Below are 25,735 nucleotides of genomic sequence, written 5' to 3' on the forward strand. Positions count from 1 at the left end.
GTGTGTTGTGTGTTGCTGTGTGTGATGTGCTGTGTTGGCATGTGCTGTGTGTGTTTGTGTGCTGGTGTGTTGTCGTGTGGATGTGTGTGCTGTGTGTGTTGTGTGTGCTGTGTGTGTTGTGGTGCTGTGTGTGTTGTGTGTGTGTGTGTGTTGTGTGTGTGTGTGTGTGTTGTGTGTGCTGTGTGGTTGTGGTGTATGTGTGTTGGTGTGTTGCGTGTGTGCGGGGTTGTGTGTGTGGTTGGGTTGTGTGTGTTGCGTGTTGTGTGTGTGGTTGTGTGTGTGTGTGGTGTGTGGGTGTGTGTGCGTGTGTGTTGCATGTGTGTGTGTGTTGTGTGTGTGGGTTGGTGTGGGTGTGTGTGGTGTGTGTTGTGTGTGGTGTGTTGTGTGCTGTGTGGGTTGTGTGGTTGCGTGGGTTGTGTGTGTTGTGTGCTGTGTGTGTTGTGTGTGCTGTGTGTGTTGCGTGTGTTGCATGTGCTGTGTGTGTGTGTGTGTGCTGTGTGGGTTGTGTGTGGGTTGTGTGTGCTGTGTGGTTGCGTGTGCTGTGTGTGTGTGTGTGAGCTCGCAAGGTGAAGAGTGGGGCTTGCGAGGTGCTCACCGTAAGACCAGCAGCTCCGTTCGCTCCTGATGGTCCACGCTCACCCTACGAGGACAAAGCAAGGAGACATCACACACACAGCGTGAGACACACAACGTGAGACACACACAGCGTGAGACACACACAACGTGAGACACACAACGTGAGACCCACACAGCGTGAGACACACACAACGTGAGACACACACAGCGTGAGACACACACAACGTGAGACACACACAGCGTGAGACACACACAACGTGAGACACACAACGTGAGACACACAACGTGAGACACACACAGCGTGAGACACACACAACGTGAGACACGAAAGCCAGTCCAGTTTCCTCCATCAGATGTTTGCTGCTGCTGCTGATGTTGCTGCTGCTGATGTTGCTGCTGCTGATGTTGCTGCTGCTGCTGATGTTGCTGCTGCTGCTGATGTTGCTGCTGCTGATGTTGCTGCTGCTGCTGATGTTGCTGCTGCTGCTGATGTTGCTGCTGCTGATGTTGCGGCTGCTGCTGCTGCTGCTGATGTTTTGCTGCTGCTGCTGCTGGATGTTGCTGCTGCTGATGTTGCTGCTGCTGATGTTGCGGCTGCTGCTGCTGATGCTGCTGCTGCTGATGTTGCTGCTGCTGCTGATGTTGCTGCTGCTGATGTTGCTGCTGCTGATGTTGCTGCTGCTGCTGATGTTGCTGCTGCTGCTGATGTTGCTGCTGCTGATGTTGCTGCTGCTGATGTTGCTGCTGCTGCTGATGTTGCTGCTGCTGCTGATGTTGCTGCTGCTGCTGATGTTGCTGCTGCTGATGTTGCGGCTGCTGCTGCTGCTGCTGATGTTGCTGCTGCTGATGTTGCTGCTGCTGATGTTGCGGCTGCTGCTGCTGATGCTGCTGCTGCTGATGTTGCTGCTGCTGATGTTGCTGCTGCTGCTGATGTTGCTGCTGCTGTTGCTGCTGCTGTTGCTGCTGCTGCTGCTGATGTTGCTGCTGCTGCTGATGTTACTGCTGCTGTTGTTACTGCTGCTGATGTCACTGCTGCTGCTGATGTTGCTGCTGCTGCTGATGTTGCTGCTGCTGCTGATGTTGCTGCTGCTGCTGCTGATGTTGCTGTTGCTGCTGCTGCTGATGTTGCTGCTGCTGCTGATGTTGTTACTGCTGCTGATGTTGTTACTGCTGCTGCTGTTACTGCTGCTGTTACAGCTGCTGATGTTGCTGTAGAGTGTAGAGCAACAACGGCTGTGATTTTATATTTGAGCTGGTCGAGCTGGAGGGGTCGGGGTGGGGGTGGGTGTCTCGTGCATCGTCAGGAGTGTCCGAGTGGTGAGTCGTCGTTGCCATGACGATGCCTCCTCCTCCTCCGTGTTTGCGAAGCGGGCACCGAGCTTGCGTTACGTGTCCCCCCCCCCCCCCCCCCCCCCGGTTCTCTTCTGGGCATTGACCACAGAAGTCTCTGCACGCCGGCCGGAGAGTTTAAAAAGAAAATTCCCTTGTTTGTTTTTTTTTGTTCGCATCATCGGCGAGTAACATCAGCAGCTGCCGTGGTGCCCCGCTGCGGGTCACGGTCACCGGCGTGGCGAAACAAAAAAGAAAGAGGGCGATGAGCCATTTCTGTCGTGGCGACCGTCAGCTTTGTCGAAGCGTGGGAATCCCACCGATCGATTTGGGCGTAAGCGGGAGCCGGTGACTTCGGCATCGCCGCAACGTTAACACCATTCCCGTTCCCGATGGACGGTGAAAGGGTTGATGTGACGTACGCACACGTCGTCGGAACGAAATGGGGAAGAAAAACTAAAATCAAATGACTTTTAGCGGTACCGAGGCTCCCACAAGGCCGTGCGGGAGGGCCGTGTGGCACGGTTTGGCGCCGGCTATCGGAAAGTGCGGCGGTCGTGTCGCTCGCTTCTCTGCGGCGAGCGACAATTTTAAAAAACGACGGCGCTGCTACTAAGCCTTTCTAAATAAAATTAACGCGATCATCTCGGTACGGGCCAGGGTTCAGCGACATTACGCTTGCGGTCATCTCACAGAACCTCGTCCCCCGGCTTCTCCAGCGGAGCCTCGCTCGCGGATCTCTCTTCACCGAAGCGCTGCAGACGCAACGCCGCGTCCCGATGCCGAAGGGGGAATGAAACGAACGAACGAATGAACGAACGAATGAATGAGGTTGACGTCGCTGAAGAATTCACCAACCTTGGGTCCAGCGCTGCCAGCCTCGCCCTTGTTTCCATCCAGACCATCGTAGCCCTGGGAACAGACACGGCGGCGGGGTTAGAAAACTGATTTTCTTTCGGGGCGTGCTCTTGGTTTGTTGTCCCTTCACCCCCCGCACCTCCGATGAGCACGGTTGGCCACGTAGGGTGCAACAGAAGTTCAACACACACATACGTGCAAAAGGACAAAGCCTTAGCAGACTCATCTTCTTGGTTCTTTCGGTAAAGTCACGTAGAAGGGAAATAATAAAATAATAAAAATAAAACATAATAAAATAATTTTCACGACGTTTCGGCCACAACGCAAGCAGCCGTCCTCAGGTGAAGAACAGGTCTGTCGGAAAGACAGCGTCTGAATAGCAGACTGTTGGGGCAAGTGCTGTTAGCGAGCACCTACGAAGGCCGGCACGGCACACGAGGGGGTGGGTGGCCAGCACCACGCCCGGTCGCCTTTGTCTCCCCAGTGGCGATGTTTACACACCGGTACCAGTTACTCATTTGAGGCTGAGTCGACCTCGGGCAGACCCGAGACCGGCTCAGATAAACGTCACCGGTTGTCGGTGGCCGCGAGCGGGAATCGAACTCGGGTCGCCGGGTTCGTAGCGCAGCGTAGCGCTAACCGCTACACCACCGCTCCCACATACACAAGCACACACAGGCGCAGACACACACAGAGAGAAGAGCCTTGAGACACAGAGGGCAAAGAGTGGGCGCTATGAGGATGATTGGGCCACGTTCGATTGACTTTGATTGGACCTTTTTTTTTTTGGCCAGTATCAAAAACGATGGGAAAATGAGAGTCGGTTTTCGCTTGCACGTTTGTTTGCCACGAGTAATTTGTGGCTACGTGATGCCTCGCGAAAGGTGCCTATTTGGCGTTTGAACATATTCACACAGCTCCCGTTTTATTGCCAGTAAAGGTTCAAACCCTTTTTTACTTTCTCATCAATGACTGGCTTTGTTTTCACGGCTACTGACTGCCTACACATTTAAAACCAAGCGTAAAACAAACAAAAAACCCCTACGCAGACGGATACGCAAGCGAGAACTAACGCGGGTTTTTTCAGACGAGCCTTCAAAACCGCGACTGACGGAGCTTCTCTCGCGGAACGAGTTTTGAATCGAGATGATTTGAAGGTGCGCGGCTCCGGTGGGCCTCCGGAATGAAGGACACGGCGACAACGACAGCAGCAGTAGCCACAGAAACAACGACAAGAACAACAACAACAGCATCAACAACAACAGCAGCATCAACAACAACAGCAGCAGCAACGCGTTGGCGACGGCTCACCTTGTGACCCCTCATGCCGCTCAGCCCGGGGTTGCCAGGGAAGCCACGCGCGCCCTGGAACGAGGGAAACGACACCACGGTAAAAATTTACTCCAGCCGCCGTCGTCCGTTCGTCGTCCGTGCGAGAGAACGGCCGTGGGTGACGCTGGGAGCGAGCGAGCGACACTCGCTGCATCGTTCACCTCGAGGGGCCCGGCCAACTCCAAACGCGCCGGGCGAAGGCGACCTGTGACCCCGCGGTCGCGACCTGCGGCCCCGCTGCCGCTCCAAGATATCGGACGTCAATTTCAGGAGGTTTAACGAACTGTTGAGTCGCTATGAACGTACTAGCTATTCCATAACTGTTAACTACCTCTCTTTTTTTTTAAACCAGGTAAGGTCCGCTGAGCTACGTCGCGCTTTTTTTCAGAAGCGACCTGGCCGTCGCAAATGATAGCTCAGCGAAGAGGCGGCCCATCGGCAGCCAAACACTCTAAACGCGCGACGTCGATTCTAAATGTTGGAGGGGAAAAACCGGAGGTCCCGGAGAAAAATTCACGTGACCACGGGGAGAGAGACAAATATACAGCAGGTGTCAGGGTCGAGATCGAACCCACGACTCCTGTACACCAGGCGAGGTAGTTAACATCTCTTAGTCACCGTGATGATGATGATGAGAGAGAGACACCGCAAACTCCAAATATACAGCAGGCATCAGGGTCGGGATCGAACCCACGACCTCCTGTAGACCAGGCGAGGTAGTCAACATCTCCTAGCCACCGTGGAGCTTTACAGGAATGTACAGCGGCGGTGCCAGGCGTACGGAGGCAAACGGACTTCGTCATCCACGCTGGGATGGCGGTGGCGGTGCGTTTAGTTTCGCGTGAGTCCGTGTGTGCGCGCGCGTGTCCACCCACCGTACAACTTGTTTTAGTCGTTTATTGTGAAATTTCGGTCACGGTTCCTATGCTCACTGTTACATTGCTTGTATGGCTTTATTTAGGTGATTTCGAAAAGTTTTTTGGTTTGGCCATGTTTGTTTGTTGTAGTACGGAGTTAGACTGATGGCTTTAATCTAAGTTGTCTACACTGCTGCTGCTACTGCTGTTGCCACTGCTGCTACCGCTGTTGCTACTGCTACCGCTACTGCTGCTACACTGCTGCTGCTACTGCTGTTGCCACTGCTGCTACTGCTGTTGCCATTACTGCTGTTGCCACCTCTGCTGCTGCTGCTACTGCCACGCTGCTGCTGTTACTGGTGCTGCAGCTACCGCTACACTGCTGTTGCTACTGCTGCCGCTGCTGCTATACCACTACGACTGCTGTTGCTACTGCTGCTACCGCTGTTGCTACTGCTGCCGCTGCTGCTATACCACTACGACTGCTGTTGCTACTGCTGCTACCGCTGTTGCTACTGCTACCACTACTGCTGCTACACTGCTGCTGCTACTGCTGTTGCCACTGCTGCTGCTGCTACTACCGCTACTACTGCTACACTGCTGCTGCTACTGCTGTTGCCACTGCTGCTGTTGCCACCGTTGCTGCTGCTGCTACTACCGCTACTGCTGCTGCTACTGCCACGCTGCTACTGTTACTGCTGCTGCAGCTACCGCTACACTGCTGTTGCTACTGCTGCTGCCACACTGCTACTGGTGCTGCGGCTGGCTCCGCAGGTCGGGCCCGTGGGCCTTCACGAGGAGGGGCGGGGTTGCTGCGCTGGGTTTTGACGCCGCCGGGGTAGACCCGCGCGCCTCTCTCCCCCGTGCGGGAACCCCCTGTGAGATCGTGATGCTCGCGTACCTGAGAACCGGGAGCCCCGCGCTCGCCGGAGATGCCAGCCTTGCCGGGGTGACCCTGGGCAGAGGCACAAGACGCGTACATCGATGAACGTTCACGCATCGAGAGAGAATCCTCGCGCACATTCCGGCCGTTGATTGAGCAGGTGTGAGCTCACACTCTAATGCAAAAAAAAAAACTAGAAACTATTTTTTACATTTTGACAGCCCACTTAAGCTGTGCAGCTCTTTCTCAGAAGCGAATTGGCCACGAATGGCAGCTCAACGAAGTGGCTTATCATCACGTGGACATTTATAGCAGCCAAATATTCTGGACGCGCGATGTTGATTATAAATGTGCAGGGAAAAACCGGAGGACCCGGACAAAAATCCACGTGACCATGGGGAGAGAGAGAGAGAGACACGCAAACGCCAAAGACACAGCAGGTGTCAGGGTCGGGATCGAACCCACGACCTCCTGTATACCAGGCGAGGTAGTTAACATCTCACAGAACCCACGACCTCCTGTATTCCAGGCGAGGTAGTTAACATCTCACCATTGGAACCTCATTTGCCAGAAGAAACATATGATAATTGTTTTTTTATCCCTTTATCTGGCAACAAAACTGACACCTTTTTTTACAAGGAGTCATGTTTGCATAGACCACAATACCTGCAGTCGTAATGCAAACAAAAAACACAACTCTGATAATGTATGCACTGTCCTTGAAGTTGATTGGTCCACACCCGAGACAGCTTTCCTTAGAGCCTAGTCTCACATGGTGTTGGACCAGATGACGCCAAAAGGCGCACTAGTTAACATCTCGTCAAAGTGGGGTGGGTACTCACGTCTTCACCAGCACGGCCTGGGGACCCAACGGGTCCAACAGGGCCAACGGGACCCTGGGGGATGGGGAGAGAGAGAGTGGGGACAGCGTCAACACCACCATCAACAACGTCAACATCATCTTCAACATCATCAACATCATCACAAACATCGTCACCATCAACACCACAATCATCATCATCATCATCTTCATCATCAACACCACCACCATCGTCAAAGTCATCATGAACATCGTCACCATCGACAACCCCTATCGTCAACATCACTTATCTTCACCGTTACCACGAGTCACCGTCTTGAGACGTTGTATTCGATTAACTGATCTACTCACTGGCCAATCACCATCGCCAATGCCACGTGCGTGGCTATTTAAAATCGGGCGCGAGCCCTACACGGATCGAATTAAACCGTAAAGGCCATTCCACGATGATTTTTATTCCAATGTCACATTCGCGGTTTTCTCTGTCGAAAGGCCCTTTGCAGTTCTGATATTCTCACACGCTCCGAGCACTGCCGCTCACGAGCGAAACCAGTGGGGGGGGGCCGGTAGAGAACGTGGCCAATTCGTCACTGGCACAGCACTAGTGTATAGTGTAGTGTATAGTGTAGTGTATAGTGTAGTGTATAGTGTAGTGTATAGTGTAGTGTATAGTGTTGTGTGTAGTAGTGTATAGTGTAGTGTATAGTGTAGTATATAGTGTAGTGTACTAGTACAGCACTAACCGGTTGTGTGTTGGAGAGCCAAGCCACAACACTTACAAACTGAGTACGGCGTTTCGCCAGTAATTACAACCAGCTTCATCAGGCCACAGCCAGATTTGTGGAGAAGCCTACGTGTTAAAGTGAGCGCAGTCATTTGCCCGGAGTCACATTTCAGAGACGATGGCGGGAGGCCGAGGCCTGTGGCGATCCACACGGCTCGGGCCCCAATGGCTTTGACGCGTGATGGGCGCGAGCGTGGCAATGCACCAGAGGTCGCAACCGGGTACCCGTACACGTACCCTACCCGATACCTGGCTACCCGTACCCGGCCCTGGTGCGGCCGGGTACGGGTAGGCCGTGAGTCACCGTTTGTCACTCATTTCCCAACGTCTTGTCTCTTCTCACAATTCAAGTTCCTAGAATCAACCCACCCGCGCCTGCAACATGGCTTCATCCCAGAGGTCGCAATCGGGTACCCGTACCCGTACCCTACCCGGCCGGGTAGCCGGGTATCGGGTAGGGTATGGGTACGGGTACCCGTTTGCGACCCTGGTGCGGCCGGGTACGGGTACGGGTAAGGAATCAAAACCCGTTTGCGACCTCTGCCATGCACGTGGTGAGATGTGGGTGCACGTGGTGAGATGTGGGTGCACGTGGTGAGATGTGGGTGCACGGTCGCTGGCGGTGACTCACAGAAGCTCCTGGCTCTCCAGGCTCTCCTGGGGCTCCCGAAGATCCAGCTGGGCCCTGCACGGCACCAAGAAATAAACACGCATCGACATCAATAACAACACAAAAAACCACGACCACCTTCGCAGGGCGCATAAATAACGCAAGCGAGGGACGTCTAAACTAAAATTCAACTATTTTTTAATTTCTTTTACAAGGTAAGGCCCAGTTATATGGCGCATTTTCCAAAAAACCTCCTGTAGAAAAATATGGCGCATGTCGAAACTATCAAATTGTTCTTTAAATAATAGATATTGACAGGTACAGATGAAACTAACGATTTGTTTTCCCTCATTACCCCGAGCTCTCATACTCTGATGGTGCATTGTCCTTGAGTTGTGCGCCTTTTGGCGTCATCTGGTCCAACCCATGTGAGACTAGGCTCTAAAGAAAGCTGTCTCGGGTGTGGACCAATCAACTTCAAGGATTATGGCTGCAGGTATTGTGGTCTATGCAAACATGACTCCTTGTAAAAAAAAGGTGTCAGTTTTGTTGCCAGATAGAAGGGTAAAAAAACTATTATCATATTTGTTTTCCATTCAGCTTCTTGTTGTCGAGCGCAACGTGGACACCATTTAGCCACGGATGCGCCGCCGGGTCCCAAGACTCCTCGCGACGAGGTCCCTGCACTCGTTACGTTCGCCCACGGCGGTTCAACGGCTACCGAGTGAGGTCAGTGCTCGCGGTGCGGAGACTTACCGAAGGGCCAGGCAGGCCAGGAGGTCCCCTAGGTCCCATGGGGCCCTGCAGAGATGGGTGGTGGCGGGGGGGGGGGGGGGGAGAAGGGGAGCGGGGGGGCAGACGTGAGCAGTGGAACCCCGGAACCGTTTCACAGCTGATCCAAGCAAATTGAGTAAAACGTCCGCGACGCATCTCGTTCATTCACTGCGCCCTAAAGTTGTGCCGGATGAATTTACACACATGTCAAAGCAACGCTTGGGTCGAAAAACGACGTGAAATACAAACGTACGTCCACGGCGTTGAGCGGACGTACGTTTCTTGAAAGGATATTTAAATATTTCATTAAAATTTGCCCTATGGATTTTCCAATCCATACATCAATACGACTAATTGGATGATATTTTACTCGTTAACAATAATGTTCACAGTCGCTTTCTCAATCCGCAAAAATCTCCCCACATCGTCGCTCGCCACTGACGTGACCCACGGCCGGAGGATTGAACTCGAGGCCCCATCGCTGTCAACCCATCACGGTCTCGAGGTCCCATCGCTGTCAACCCATCACGGTCTCGAGGTCCCATCGCTGTCAACCCATCACGGTCTCGAGGTCCCATCGCTGTCAACCCATCACGGTCTCGAGGTCCCATCGCTGTCAACCCATCACGGTCTCGAGGTCCCATCGCTGTCAACCCATCACGGTCTCGAGGCCCCATCGCTGTCAACCCATCACGGTCTCGAGGCCCCATCGCTGTCAACCCATCACGGTCTCGAGGTCCCATCGCTGTCAACCCATCACGGTCTCGAGGTCCCATCGCTGTCAACCCATCACGGTCTCGAGGTCCCATCGCTGTCAACCCATCACGGTCTCGAGGCCCCATCGCTGTCAACCCATCACGGTCTCGAGGTCCCATCGCTGTCAACCCATCACGGTCTCGAGGTCCCATCGCTGTCAACCCATCACGGTCTCCTCCGTATTCTTGTGCAGCAGGGAAATTGAGTTTTCACGTCCATACGGCGTATAGCCGTTTCATTACGGGCAAAATATGTATTTTGTCTATTTTTTTGTGTTTCTCCCTATTGATGGGACTTTGTAGGATGAACGTTGAGATTTATAAGAGGTACGGGGTGACCAATAAGGTCTGAATTTATCCGTGATAAGGTAGGGCACTGATAATAATGGGGCTGACACAGCTATGTGGACGAACCGTCTTGTATTGTACCACGTGGGGGGGAGGAGGGAAAACCGAAGCATCCCGCGGACTTGGGGCCCTTGTCATCGACGTCGTCATCATCGTCGTCATCATCGTTGACATCATCGTCGTGGTCATCATCATCATCGTCGTCATTATTATCATCATCATCATCGTCATCATCATTATCAATGCCATCATCATCATCATCGTCGTTGACATCGTCGCCGTCGTCGTCATCATCGTCGTCATCATTATCATCATCATCATCGTCATCATCATGGTCATCATCATCGTCGTCATCATTATCATCATCATCATCGTCATCATTATCATCATCATCATCGTCGTTGATATCATCTTCGTCATCATCATCGTCATCATCATTGTCGTCATCATTATCATCATCGTCGTCATTATCATCATCGTCGTCATCATCACCGTCGTCATTATCATCATCATCGTCATCATCATCGTCGTCATCATTATCATCATCGTCGTCATTATCATCATCGTCATCATCATCATCGTCATCATTATCATCATCATCGTCGTCATCATCACCGTCGTCATCATCATCGTCATCATTATCATCATCGTCGTCGTCGTCATCATCGTCGTCATCATCGTCATCAGCAGCCGTGAAGCCCGAGGGGGAGGGGGCGGGGGGGGTGCGAGCGGGAGGCGCCGAGGGGGAGGGGGCGGGGGGGGGTGCGAGCGGGAGGCGCCGAGGGGGAGGGGGCGGGGGGGGTGCGAGCGGGAGGCGCCGAGGGGGAGGGGGCGGGGGGGGTGCGAGCGGGAGGCGCCGAGGGGGAGGGGGCGGGGGGGGGTGCGAGCGGGAGGCGCCGAGGGGGAGGGGGCGGGGGGGGTGCGAGCGGGAGGCGCCGAGGCCGGCGGGACTCACGGGGGCGCCCGTCTCCGTCGACTCCGTCTTGTAGCCGCCGCCCATCTGAGCTGCGTACGGCTGCGGCGGGACGCAGGCGAGGGAACACAAACACACACACACGTACACGCACGTGCACACACGCACACGCACGCACGCGCACACACACGCACACAAACACACACGTGCACACACACACGCGCACACACACACGCGCACACGCACGCACACACGCGCGCACACACACGTACACAAACACGTGCACACACACACACGTACACACACACACGCGCACACACACACGCGCACACACACGCACACACGCACACACACGCGCACACACACACGTACACACACACACGTGCACACACACACACGTGCACACACACACGCGCACACACACACGCGCACACACACGCGCACACACACACGTACACACACACGTGCACACACACACACACACGTACACGCGCACACACACGCACACACACACACGTGCACACACACACACGTGCACACACACACACGTGCACACACACACGCGCACACACACACGCGCACACACACGCGCACACACACACGTACACACACACGTGCACACACACACGTACACGCGCACACACACGCACACACACACTCGTTATACACGGCGAGTAAGCGGCTACGTCCACACACACCAACAAAGATCCCCCGTATAGCCTGTAACAGACTGTTGGGGCAAGTGCTGTCAGAGAGTAGCACCTGTGAAGGCCGGCACGGCGCACGAGGGGGTGGGTGGGTGGGCAACACCACGCCCGGCCGCCTTTGTCTCCCCAGTGGTGATGTTTTACAGTTCACCACCAGGTACTCATTTGAGGCCGAGTCGACCTAAGGGGAGGCCCGGGGATCGAACTCGGGTCGCCGGATTGATAGCGGGGCGCGCTAACCGCTACGCTAACACGCACGTACACACGCTAACACGCTACGCTAACACGCACGGCAGCCACAACCACGATAAATCAACTCCAAGTTCAACTTCCTATTCTAGTAGATGGGGGGGGGGGGCGGGGGGCTACAAGCAGCTGACAAGATGCTTTGTGAATGAGTTACATCACGGTCACCGAAGCGCCAGTCAAAGGCATCAACTGATTGACGTGAATTCGGTGCGTCGGCACAAGAGGGCCTCACTGAGAGTCTCGAGATGATTTTCAGGAGGTGTCCTGCATCAACATGTTTGGCCAATTCCCTCCATGGATGGCCGGCGTGTGGGAGGACAGCGGAGCACGTGGAGGGAACAACTCCGCACACGTGGGAGTGGATCGCACTCAACGGGCTGCACAGATGGGTTCAGCACTCACATTTCGTACATCTCGATATGGGGATTCATCCCAAGCAACACGATACGATCGGTGCAACAATAATTATTCCTATTGCACGGCGAGAGAGCGAGAGCGAGGGAGGGACACAGGGAGAGACACGGGGAGAGACACGGATTTGTGTGTCATCCTTGCGCAGGAGCCATGCTAATCTTCTCTGTATCGTTCCAATTTTAGAACATGTACTGCCAGAGAGAGACACGAAGAGTGAGAGACACGGAGAGAGCGAGTGAGAGACACAGAGAGGGAGAGACAAGGAGAGAGCGAGTAGGAGACACGGAGAGAGCGAGTGAGAGACAGAGAGGGAGAGACAGAGAGAGCGAGTAGGAGACACGGAGAGAGCGAGTGAGAGACACGTACCCCAACGGACTCCGGGTACGAAGGAACAGGAATCACCGGCCGCCTTCCGTTCTCGGGCTGAGACGACAGCGAGACAAAGAGAGAGTGGCAGCGTGAGTGACGCGGCACCACGAACATCGCACGTGCTTCCCGGCGCCAGCGCTCACGACCGCCAAACCAAGGGGCGTTACGCATTTTCCGCGATTGACCAAATCTCTTGCGACGCTCGCCAGCGCTCAACGCAACCCCAACTGCGGCACTGCGTGCACGCCTGATCGAGGCGGGGAGGGGGGGTGGTGGGGGTTGTCAAAGCGGCGGCTCTCCGCGTCTGCCCCTAAAGGAAATTTTGACGGAAAGCCGAGTAACAATAGCCTGTGTAATATGAGTAACAATAGCCTGTGTAATGTGAGTAACAATAGCCAGTGTAATGTGAGTAACAATAGCCTGTGTAATGTGAGTAACAATAGCCTGTGTAATGTGAGTAACAATAGCCTGTGTAATGTGAGTAACAATAGCCTGTGTAATGTGAGTAACAATAGCCTGTGTAATATGAGTAACAATAGCCAGTGTAATGTGAGTAACAATAGTCTATGTAATGTGAGTAACAATAGCCAGTGTAATGTGAGTAACAATAGCCTGTGTAATATGAGTAACAATAGCCAGTGTAATGTGAGTAACAATAGCCTGTGTAATATGAGTAACAATAGCCTGTGTAATATGAGTAACAATAGCCAGTGTAATGTGAGTAACAATAGCCTGTGTAATATGAGTAACAATAGCCAGTGTAATGTGAGTAACAATAGCCTGTGTAATATGAGTAACAATAGCCAGTGTAATGTGAGTAACAATAGCCTGTGTAATATGAGTAACAATAGCCAGTGTAATGTGAGTAACAATAGTCTATGTAATGTGAGTAACAATAGCCTGTGTAATGTGAGTAACAATAGCCAGTGTAATGTGAGTAACAATAGCCTGACAATGGCACACGTCGAGAGCTGTGGCCCTCTTCGGCTCTGAAAAAGGGCCATTGACCGAAACGTTATCCGAGCACATCTGCGCGCGTGGTGCAGCGCCGCTTGCGTGCGGGTGCCGTGCGAACGAGAAGCAGCACGCGGAGTCAGCGCGTGGTCGCTCTTTAACAACCTGCGGCTTCCACTCCTCCCTTCAATCAAACCCCGGCTCGATAACCCTCCCTAGCCCATCATCGTCGTCGTCATCATCATTATCATCGTCATCATCATCGTCATCCGGCTACTCCCTGCTCCCAGCTACGACCAGGGCTACCTCTACCCCTACCGCTACCACTACCGCAAACATCACTACCCCTACCACTACCCCATACCCCTTTCACTACCACCTATCACTACCCCTACCACTACCCCATACCCCTTTCACTACCACCTATCACTACCCCTACTACTAACCCAAACATCACTACCCCTACCACTACCCCTTTCACTACCCCTATCACTACCCCTACTACTAACCCAAACATCACTACCCCTACCACTACCCCATACTCCTTTCACTATCGCTACCACTACCACTACACCTATCACGACCCCTATCACTACCCCAAGCCCTCCTTAACCCCTCCCGCCTGTCCTGTCACCATAACTACACCACCAACACTTTTAATAACAACCCCACCGTCTACTCTTTAGTGTCTCAGCCACGATCATCTTGTGTACAATTGCATTGTAAATCTGTATATAGTAAATGTGTATATAGTAAATCTACATGTAGTACATCTATATGTAGTAAATCTACATATAGTAATTCTGTAATATAGTAATTCTGTATATAGTAAATCTATATGTAGCAAATCTCTATATAGTAAATCTATAGTAAATCTATATATAGTAAATATGTATAGTAAATCTACATATAATAAATCTACATCTGGTCAATCTAGATGAGATAAGGGACGAGCGGGGAGGCGGTGTTCACCTGGCTGGGGACGGGTGGCCGACCGGGACGGCGAGCATTTGCCTTGCCCCCACGCGCCGGTTTCACCTGCTCACGCGCACGCCACGGACACGCGCCGACACCACGCCGTTAGCCACCGCCACCACGCCAACGCCGTTAGCCACCGCCACCCCGCCAATGCCGTTAGCCAGCACCACCACCACGCCAATGTCGTTAGCCGGCACCACCACCACGTCGTTAGCCGGCACCACCACCACCACGCCGTTAGCCATCAATACCCCACCAACTCCGTTAGCCGGCACCACCAGCAATCGTGCTGCACTTAGCAAATCGTCACAGTTGAGCGGCAATATGGCCAGCGATGGTGATGCGTTACGAGTAACTTCAACGAAAAGCGAGCCGATCCCCGCAATATCCCCCGTACGAGTTTACGATCGATCGTTGACGGCCTTTGACCCCCACAGCCGAATCGGGGACCTGTTTCCGCGACCGCAAGAAAACGCCACTTTGCCTCGGGGGCGGCGCGTGCCAAAAGCAAGCGGCAAAGCACGCGGACGACGCGGCGAAGATCGTCTTGGTGCGGCCGCGGTGGAGAGAATGCCCAGTCGTAACCCCCCAGACGCAGGGACGTTGGTTTCCCAGCCACGGGGCATTTGTTCCATCCGTGCCGTCGAGGGACCCACAATCATCTGCTTGGTTCTTTCGGTAAAGTCACGTAGAAGGGAAGTAATAAAATAATAAAAATAAAACATAATAAAATACAATTCTCACGACGTTTCGGCCACAACGCAAGCAGCCGTCGAAACGTCGTGAGAATTATTTTATTATGTTTTATTTTTATTATTTTATTACTTCCCTTCTACGTGACTTTACCGAAAGAACCAAGAAGATGAATCCCTGCAGTCACGAAAGCTTTAAATCGGGACCCACAATCGTGAATATTCCGTAAAGCGTGCGTTTGAAAGAGCCGGTGTGAGCTCTCAAGCCGCTCGCCGGTCGACCGCGCGGTTCTAACTCGGTCCCGGCCAACGTACCGACCCGGCGTCTTAACCCGCTCGCCGCTAACCCTAAGCAGGGGGGAGGTGGGTGTATGTGGGGGTTACTAGTAATGATGATGATGCTATTATTGGTTTTTTCGGTAAAGTCACGTAGAAGGGTAATAATAAAATAATAATAAAGCACAGCAATAAAATGTTCTCGCTGTGGTTTTCACACCTGATGATGACGATTGCTTGTGTTGCGATCGAAACGTCGTGAGAATTGTATTGTTTTATATTTGTGTTATTTTATTGTTTCCCTTCTACGTGACTTTTTCCGAAAGAACCAAGAATATGAATCCCTACGGTCACGAAAGCTTTAAATCGAAATTTGATGATGATGTTTTTCTGGCAAGGAACTAAATGCTTTGTTCCACTTGGGGAGAACCCATTCGTGGGGGGGGGGAGGGAGAAACTTCGTGGGGGGGTGGGGGGGAGATCTGGTCTGTGCTGCCTCTGCAGGTCTCATCCAGGCCGACAGCAGGGCCCGGGCCGGCGTCTCCCGCCAGGATCGCCGCTCTCTCTCTCACCTCCACCTTGGGCTCTTCGGTGAGTTGAAGCTGCGGCACAAAAAACGAGAGACGTCGGCAGAGGTTAGAAGGGAACCGGGCGCGCAAGAATTCCGCGGCTTATTTCATTTTTTTGCACGATACGTGCGTCGTGCGATCTCTACCACGTGCGTCTCTTCGTGTCTCTGTGGGTTTACGATATTGTCCGTAGTTTGGGCTGCGTGGACGAAATCACAGTACCGTGGCTTGCCTTTAACGTTTCGCTGTGGATCTCTATTGGCCTCTGTGTATCTCTATGGGAATCTATGTATCTCTAGATGAGTATCTGTGTATCTCTATGGGAATCTATGTATCTCTAGATGAGTGTCTGTGTATCTCTATGGGTCTCTGTGTTTAACCATACGAGGTCTATGTGTGCCTCTGTGGCTTCTACTCAATGGGTCCAGAGTTTGTGTTGCATGGCCACAATCGCACTCCTGTAACTTGCTTTTAATGTAGCATCTTTGGGTCTCCATGCATCTCTACGTATTACGACTGGTCTCTACGCATCTCCGCGAGTCTCTGTGGCTGTGTAATCATTCAACAACGGGCGGCACCCTCATTCAAGCGCATCTGTCGGATGCTGCGCATTGCAGAAGAGCGCTGCGTCACGCAGACGCACAGGGGAGATCACGTACCTTGGCAGCGCCGTTTTCTGAAACACAAAGAGAAGCAGAGAGACTTGTGTCAGACTAAAACGAGACGAAGAATTGGCACGGTTGGCTACGCACGGCGCGAAAGAAGTCCAACACATGTACATACACCGCACCTCCGATTAGCACGGTCGGTTAGGTATTGTGCAGAATAAGTTCAACATTCAAACATATACCGCACCTCGGATTAGCACGGTTGGCTACGTACGGCGTGAAAGAGGTTCGACACACGTACATTTATATTGCAGATCCAGCAGATGTCACGCGCGTTCAGCCTCGATGGCCGTGCACACCGATTGGCTTGTACACGACTCTGACCGATCGCTTACACCGCAGTTACCATTGCGTCCGATGTTCCCATTTCATTTCATTTTGTAATTGCCTGGGCCGCTTTAACCGTTTGCAGCCAACGCGGTTGTCGGCGTGGAGAAATATCCTCGATCCCGCTTGAAACTCATCGAAAAGGTGCAGCAAAATGCCGATGCGATATTCCCAGGAGCTGATCTGCAGACCCTGGCAGAAGCACTACGGGAGTCACATCGTAATTGTCTGCGTGCTAACGCTAGCCCGATCAGCGGGATAAGGAGCGTGTATGCCAACCCGTGGTGTCACTGAGGTTCGCGGCTGGCTGTGATGATAAGTATTTAACGAGCGGTGACTAATGATGCCTTGGAAGGCATCTCGCTGGGAGACCAAGATCAAGGATCTTGATCTTGGTGAGTGAGACAGAGCTACACCCTCTACAGTACAATAACATCGGGTTACCTTACTTAACAATTCCAAAACTAGCTTGCTATATATAACAAACAAACAAACAGAAATCTACATGTAATTTTACATGGATGTCATTATTTAGTCGGGGGGAAAACCACATCAGGGGAAAGCCACATCAGAAAATATTTCAAGTAAAATATTTAAATGTCAGTGGACCACATCACTAGTATCTTGGGTTCGATTCCCCGACTCGGACGCCTGTTCGTGTGTGGAGTTTCTATTTTTCCCCTCCCCCTGTTGTACGCGAGTTTCACTCCGGGTTCTCCTCGTGCATGGCACACGGTGTGGTAACTGGTTACTGGCCCTATCAGGCCAAATGGTGAAAAAAATAACCCACAACTTAACCAAATTGGGATTACGCAACTCAACATCGCTCCGCAAACTTGTCAGGACCCCTCCTCGAAACCCCCCCCCCCCCGACTCAGAGTCTTGAGACTCAGTGAGGCCTTCCCTGGGTCGGACAAAGTGGAATTTTGGCATCAAGCGAGTGCCTCTGCTGGCACCATAGCCACACAACGGGTGACGGTGGCCTGTCACCGCCTCCTGTGAAATGTCAGAACCCACATCGGTGACGGGAGAGAGCGGGGGTGGGGGGCGGGGGGTTAGGGGGCGGTGGGTGCAGTTACCGTCGCCGCAGATGGGGCAGCACTCCCCCTCGGGGATGACGGGGTTTGCACAGTCCATCAGGTCCTCGCAGATGAGGTCATCGCACAAGATGTTGCCATTGTCGCAGACGCAGAGGGTGCACGGTTCGGACTTCCACACGTCCTTGTTGTCGTGCAGCTGCCCGATCTCGTCCTCACAGCTCCCGACTGCTCGCGCCGTGACGCACAACGGGAGAGGAGAGCGGAGGGTCACACAACGCCACGGTCACAACACCACCCCCACGAGACCCCGGGAGGGGTCACACAACGCCACGGTCACAACACCACCACCACGGGACCCCGGGGGGTCACAGCAGCCCACGGTCACACCACCACCACCACCACGAGACCCCGGGAGGGGTCACACAGCAGCCCACGGTCACACCACCACCACTACCACGAGATCCCGGGAGGTCACACTACTCCACAATCACACCACCACCATGGAACTCACACAGAGATCCCTTGGAGCTGCATAGATTATTAAACTGGGTTTGTCAACTAATGTAGCGGGAGCGGGTCAATGGTTTCAGATTGGTCACCGGTCATTCGTATACGGGGTGCTTCAACATTTATTTAACATCTTCTTGGTTCTTTCGGTAAAGTCACGTAGAAGGGGTGACTTTACCGAAAGAACCAAGAAGATGAATCCCTGCAGTCACGAAAGCTTTAAATCGAAATTTATTTAACACTTCTGAGAATTTGTAACAACACCACAAGAAATGCGCCTCCGAGCTCTGGAGACCACCTCGAGAAGATTCCAGGCCACGCGTTGACAACGCTGGCGAACAAGTGGGAGACTCGTTGACTTTTTGAAGCTATTAACGTTACATTAGTTATCATGTTACAATGCATTATCCGTTCTTTTCCCATTAAAAACGAGAGTCCCATCAAAAGTGTTAAAACTAAACATTTACGCACCCTGTATTTACACAGCGGCCCACGGACTTACGAAGCGTCCCACAGGTCAGTTTGGGCTAGCTACCGAGAAGAGTGCAGGCGGTGCAACTGCACCGGAGTGGCCCAGCTGCCGGGCTTTGAAGCAGGCGGTGGGGGAGGGATCTTCAAAGAGTGTGCGGAGGCCGATGCCAACCCGCGGCTACGCCACCGCTGCTCGAAGGCACGAACCACGCAGCCACCCAGCACGGCCACAGCCGGTCGCGCCTGGCGCCTGCAAGCTGCTAATCTGGGCGGTCGTCGATGACCAAGAGCTGTGACCGTGACGGCGCTTGAGGGTCTTATTGCTCAAGACGCGTCGGATCTCGAAACGCGGCGCGAATGACGGGGGCGAGGTCACGCATCGAGGGTTAGCGAGCACGGTTTGGCAATGTGCGGTGCGTAAGAAGTTCAACCGTACATACGGAGCGAATGCGTAATTTTCTTTTTAAGAGGTAGAGAGGGCAAGAGGGAGGGGGTCGAAGGTCAAGATAATAACTTGAGAGCTGTACCTAATGACGTTGCAAAGATTTGACTCGCGAATCGAAAAAGGTTGTGAGTTGAAATCCTGGTTCGGGAAGGGAGGGTGAGGGGGGGGGGGGTGCTGACTCAATCCGTCATCGCACTTGAGTTGATGAAAATGAGAAGGCCAAAGTTTGTGAGAAGTTAGCAACCGTCACGAGGGCTGACGCTTTACTCGGGCGAGTTCCTACACCGTTTCAGGCGGGAAGGGCCTGGAGGAGTTTGCGGATTCCTCAAGAATGAAGAAAGATGCCGGTTATGAATTAAGTGGAGAAACTTCGCCTTTGGTGACTTTGCTTCGGAGCAACAACAAAAATCACTGAGGGTCTCGTGCATCTCTTTTCTACAATGGGGCACACATTTAAAGCTCTTTGATGTGTGACGACAACAATAATACTAGTAACAGTAAAACATTCAATTTAACACGTAGGCTTTCGCGGCCAATATTCATAATACAGTCTGGGGGTTATAGCGCGTGAATACGAATGCGTCGTTAAACCCGCCACCACCCGACACAGTTTAACTAGAACAGGTGTGTCACGTGAACAAAACGTGGCCAATTCGTCACTAGTACAGCACCACCGCTGTGTTGCAGAGTAAACCCACAACATTTACGCTGAGGCTACCGTGACGTTTCGCTGGTGATTACAGCAGCAACTAGCATCATCAGGCGACGGACAGAGTTGCGAAGACTTCCATGGTGACGTCATCGCTGTGAGCCTATCAGGTGCGAAGACCAGAGAGAGGGGTTCACGTAGTCTTATAAGTTACAGTGGATCACGTCAATCTGGGAATATCCCGTACCCTATTATTAGTTGGGTTATTCACAGTTAACCTGCATACATAATGTTTGCTGTCTTTTCTTGGAATTTCTGTTTGCACTTAGTAACATATTCACTTTAAGATGTTTTCTTGTTCATGTTTTTTGTTTGTTGCGGTTGCACCCGATTCAAGAGCCGAATGGCTCACAGGGCTACACCTAATACATGAACTTGAACTATGTCATGTCGCCAACTCCACCCCGACTGGCTGGCGAAGGGCGCAATACAAATGTGTTTGATGATACTGACGACATCGATGCTGCTGAGGATGATGATGCTGAGAATGATGGTAGTGGTGACGTCACACATTACCATACCTGTCAACCCCTGACCAGTGCCCTACCTTACTACAGACAAATTCAGACCTTATTGGTCACCCCGTGCCCCTTATACAGCTCAACGTTCATCCTACAAAGTCCCATCACGAGGGATGAAACACGAACAAATAGACAAAACACATTTTTTTGTGTCGGTATTGCAACGGTTGTATGCCGTATGGACCTGAAAACTCAATTTCCCTGCACGACAATACGGGTTAAACCGTGATGGGTGGACAGCGATGGGTTTTTGTTTTCCACGACGATAACGACAATGATGACGACGATAGTGGGTGGTCGAAGAGACGGGAGTGATGAAGACGATGACCATGAACCAATCATTGAAAACGAATAACGTTTTCAATTATTGCTGCAAATCAAAGCCTCGGACGCTTTGTTGGGGGGTTCACCGGCCACGAATTCTCATCGCTCGATTGCTCGAAGCGCAAGCCCAATGACCGGGGGAGCGTTCTCACGAATATCGCTCCCGTCCATGCACAGCGCACCAATGGTACCACCAGCAAGGCCACGTTACCTGGCTCTACCCCCCACCCCTAACCCTGAGCTGGCACGTATGTACGTTAAACTTCTTTCACACCCTACGTAGCCAACCGCGCTAATCGAATTCGATGTGCGGGGGGGGGGGGGGGTTGTGTACAACAAACTAAACGCACAACAATCAGTTCTGAAGAAATGAGTGTGTCGATCGAGACGACGATTTACAATCGCGCAGCTCCCAGAAGCTTCCGAATGTCGTGAGGAAGAGCGTTCCAGACGGCCGCGGCAGCACAACCTGAATGTGGCGCGCGGTGCGGTCACCCGACTTTGTTCGACGGCCAGCAGCCAAAAAGCGGCTGCACTTGAACGCTGCGCCGATGAGCATGGTTGGCTACGTACGGTGCGAAGGGAAACTACAGACAGTGTTCGCAAAGGTCTCCCTGCAAAAAAACGAGACTTCTGGCATCGAATTGGGGCTCTCGGCTGGGCGAACATTAACGATGCCGTTCTACATCGGATCAGAGACAATGATATCCCTGGGGGACCGTAGATTAAATGAGCAACATCTGGAAATATAAATAAATCAATGAAAACATAACTTCCAGCCGTTTGTCAATCCACCGCTGTATGAAGGCCTTACCCAATGCCGTGTTGGTTATGGTGGTCTGGTTGACCATACTTCACCACGCTGGTCAGTGCAGCCTGGTGAAGCTGTGGGTAAGGGGGTGTGGGCACCTCGGACCAGTTGAGGTATAAAACTATGAAATATTTTTGGGTTTTTTTACCCGGTAAGGCCCCACTGAGCTATGTAGCTCTTCTTTCAGAAGCGACCTGGCGATCACAAATGATAGCTCTACGAAGTCGCTTATCATCACGTGGTAATGAATATCAGTAGCCAAATACTGTAAACGTGTGACTTTGATTCCAAATGTGGCGGGGAAAACCCGCAGGGCTCAGAGAAAAATCCACGCGATCACAGCGAGAGAGGGAGAGAGGGACACCGCAAACTCCAATTATACAGCAGCAGGGCGTCAGGGTTGTGATCGAACCCACGACCTCCTGTATACCAGGCGAGGTAGTCAACATCTCCTAGCCACCGTGATGATGATGATGATGAGAGAGACACGCAAACTCGAAATATACAGCAGGCGTCAGGGTTGTGATCGAACCCACGACCTCCTGTATACCAGGCGAGGTAGTTAACATCTCCTAGCCACCGTGATAATAGAGAGAGAGACACGCAAACTCCAAATATACAGCAGCAGGCATCAGGGTTTGGGATCGAACCCACGACCTCCTGCACACCAGGGTTGACTGACGTCAACCGCGGTCTGGAATTAAACTCGGGTGGCCGGGTTCGAAGCACTCCGCCACCAACCCCTCGACCCCCAAAGACATCCGCGTCGCCTATCGCGGTGGGATCATCCAGGTGGGATGCGCCCATATTTGTTGTCCGCACGCGGTCAGCCAAAGACGATGGTCGGTAGTGAGGCAGGGAAGGTTTGGGGACAACTGCCGGCGGTGAACCAGGGAAGCATCGGCGAGGAACATTCGGCACGACTGCCCCGAGCTGCAGTGGGGGGACCAATGAGCAACACAGCATTGTTGTTAACTTCGAGTAGAGAACTTAATTGTGATAGGAGTAGGAGGATGATGATGATGATCATGACGACGATCCCAATATTAGCTTCCGAAATCTGATGAGAATCATATTCTTGGTTCTTTCGGTAAAGTCACGTAGAAGGGAAATACTAAAATAATAAAACATAATAAAATAATTCTCACGACGTTTCGGCCACAACGCAAACAGGTCTGTCTTTCCGACAGACCTGTTCGTCACCTGAGGACGGCTGCTTGCGTTGTGGCCGAAACGTCGTGAGAATTATTTTATAATGTTTTATTTTTATTATTTTATTATTTCCCTTCTACGTGACTTTACCGAAAGAACCAAGAAGATGAATCGCAGGTACATTGACACAGCGGTCAACCCCTTATCAGTGCCCCATCTTATTACAGACCAATTCAGACATTAATGGTCACCCCGTGCCCCTTATACATCCCAACGTTCATCCTACAAAGTTCCATCACATGGGGGACACACAGACACATACACAATCAACACCACCACACTCACCACCACACTCACCACTGGTACACTAACCACTACTCACCACTGGTACACTCACCACTACACTCACCACTACGCTCACCACTAGTACACTCACCACTACGCTCACCACTAGTACACTCACCACTACACTCACCACTGGTACACTCACCACTACTCACCACTAGTACACTCACCACTACACTCACCACTACGCTCACCACTAGTACACTCACCACTACTCACCACTGGTACACTCACCACTACTCACCACTAGTACACTCACCACTACTCACCACTGGTACACTCACCACTACACTCACCACTGGTACACTCACCACTACGCTCACCACTGGTACACTAACCACTACTCACCACTGGTACACTCACCACTACACTCACCACGACATACCTGTCAACCCCTTATCAGTGCCCTACCTTATTACAGACCAATTCAGACCTTATTGGTCACCTCGTGCCCTTTATAAATCTCAACGTTCATCCTACAAAGTCCCATCACAAGGGAGAAACACAAATAGACAAAAAAAACCTATATTTTGTTGCCCGTATTGAAACGGCTGTACGCGGTATGGACCTCGAAACTCAATTTCCCTGTACAAGAACACGGGGTAAGCCGTGATGGGTTGACAGCGATGTCTTCAGAAGGGCAATTGTGTATCTGCAATAGCGATGATCAGAGACACCATTCACGTCACAACACCGCGGCTGAATTCCTCGGTTCAGAAGATAGCCCAAATCTCCATTATGATGACAGCCGCTCATCACATCGAACAACATTTAACAAACATTTTACAATTTCCCTGTACAAGAATACGGAGCAAACCGTACGGGTGGACACGGCATGCATTGACTTAAGCGTAACACTTTTACCCCGCCACAGACAGCCTACCGATTAGTCGTGTTGCGATTTGCCATTAGCATCGCGATGAATGAAACGAGCAAAGATAATTAACTTTGATTTGAAGCTTTCGTGACTGCAGGAATCCATACTCTTTGGTTTTTTCGGTAAGTCACGTAGGTACAAAAATAATAATGTATGTATTATTTTTGTTTTATTATATATCATTATGTATGTATTTTTTCTTGTTGAGAAGACAGACTCTGTCTGCTCGACAGACAGACCTGTTCTCCACCCGAGGACGGCTGCTTGCGTTGTGGCCGAAACGTCGTGAGAATTATTTTATTATGTTTTATTTTTATTATTTTATTATTTCCATTCTACGTGACTTTACCGAAAGAACCAAGAAGATGAATCCCTGCAGTCACGAAAGCTTTAAATCGAAATTTATTTTTTCTTTTTTGTAATTCTTTTTCTACCTACGTGACTTTACCGAAATAACCAAACAGTATAATGCACTTCATTGTTGATGCCGCCACGGTGGAAAATTCGAGCGCATTGTATAATTGCGCTCATCCGAATCGTGACCATCACTGGGAACGGAGGAGGAATCCGATGAGCTATGAAGCTCCTTCTGTTCACAGCTGTCCAGTAGGACCACGGGGGTCAGAGAGTTACAGCAACACATTTAAACGTTCCGACGTGAGCGCAAAGTGTACGGGGAAGTTAGGAAAGTCACACGAAACGAATTAATATATTGATATAAATACATAAAGAACTATAGGAAATAGCTAAAAGTGTATAAACTCGTGGTGTGTAATTGTTGTTTGCTTTTGGGTTATTCGTTCACGCAGAGCGGCGGTTGGCAAACCAAAATAACAGCAAGTGTCGAATGTTTATGGATCGATAACAAATACGCCTCGCGTGACACTCACGATATCATGAATTATAATCGGCGTTCTGTCATGCACAACGCGTTCAATAATTCATCGCACATTCAATCAAAATGTGTTTTTGTTAAGAAGGGACCATTGTTATTCCTGGTTCTTTCGGTAAAGTCACGTAGAAGGGAAATAATAATATAATATAAATATAAAACAATAAAAATTCTCACGACGTTTCGACTGCAACACAAGCAATCATCATCAGGTGTGAAATTCACAGCAAGTCGAAACGTCGTGAGAATTTGTATTTTATATTAATATTATTTTATTATTTCCCTTCTACGTGACTTTACCGAAAGAACCAAGAATATGAATCCCTGCAGTCACGAAAGCTTTAAATAAAAATTTAAGGCACCATTGCTTAAAAATAAATTAAATGTAACCCAGAGTGAGGAATGCGTTGATGCGAAGTTCATCAGCGCCCCAAGGTGCACGTCACATTTGACCGTGCCATCAAATCCAAAGAAGTTTTATTTTGAAATCGCGAAAGTTAAAACTATTTATGTTTTGCAGATAGAACAAAAACAACGAACGCTAATTCGCACCGTTGCCGTCATAACGAAGCGAGCGTGACGATCCTTCCAGCGTTCAC

The 25,735-nt window shown here is 51.4% G+C and overlaps 1 protein-coding gene and 1 non-coding gene across 2 annotated transcripts in view; both read right to left on the minus strand.

Moving 5' to 3' along the window:
- The window catches only part of LOC133358234 (collagen alpha-1(I) chain-like), a 33,309-nt gene that overhangs the window by 6,621 nt on the left and 953 nt on the right, over positions 1 to 25,735 (minus strand). The window contains exons 2-14 of the mRNA XM_061576478.1: positions 18,122 to 18,307; positions 16,707 to 16,723; positions 16,051 to 16,080; positions 14,505 to 14,570; positions 12,576 to 12,632; positions 10,882 to 10,941; positions 8,806 to 8,850; positions 8,071 to 8,124; positions 6,678 to 6,731; positions 5,854 to 5,907; positions 4,075 to 4,128; positions 2,764 to 2,817; positions 596 to 640 (exon numbers count right to left, since the gene is read on the minus strand). Coding sequence (XP_061432462.1) covers positions 596 to 640; positions 2,764 to 2,817; positions 4,075 to 4,128; positions 5,854 to 5,907; positions 6,678 to 6,731; positions 8,071 to 8,124; positions 8,806 to 8,850; positions 10,882 to 10,941; positions 12,576 to 12,632; positions 14,505 to 14,570; positions 16,051 to 16,080; positions 16,707 to 16,723; positions 18,122 to 18,307 — 776 coding nt within the window. The remainder of the gene's footprint in view (positions 1 to 595; positions 641 to 2,763; positions 2,818 to 4,074; positions 4,129 to 5,853; positions 5,908 to 6,677; positions 6,732 to 8,070; positions 8,125 to 8,805; positions 8,851 to 10,881; positions 10,942 to 12,575; positions 12,633 to 14,504; positions 14,571 to 16,050; positions 16,081 to 16,706; positions 16,724 to 18,121; positions 18,308 to 25,735) is intronic.
- Positions 12,310 to 12,415, minus strand: LOC133358416 (U6 spliceosomal RNA). The gene has a single exon (XR_009757059.1). It is a non-coding gene; the product is annotated as a U6 spliceosomal RNA (small nuclear RNA).

The sequence above is a fragment of the Lethenteron reissneri genome, chromosome 61 (assembly GCF_015708825.2).
Source record: "Lethenteron reissneri isolate LAM-NWPU_2019-01 chromosome 61, ASM1570882v1, whole genome shotgun sequence".
Taxonomy (NCBI): domain Eukaryota; kingdom Metazoa; phylum Chordata; class Hyperoartia; order Petromyzontiformes; family Petromyzontidae; genus Lethenteron; species Lethenteron reissneri.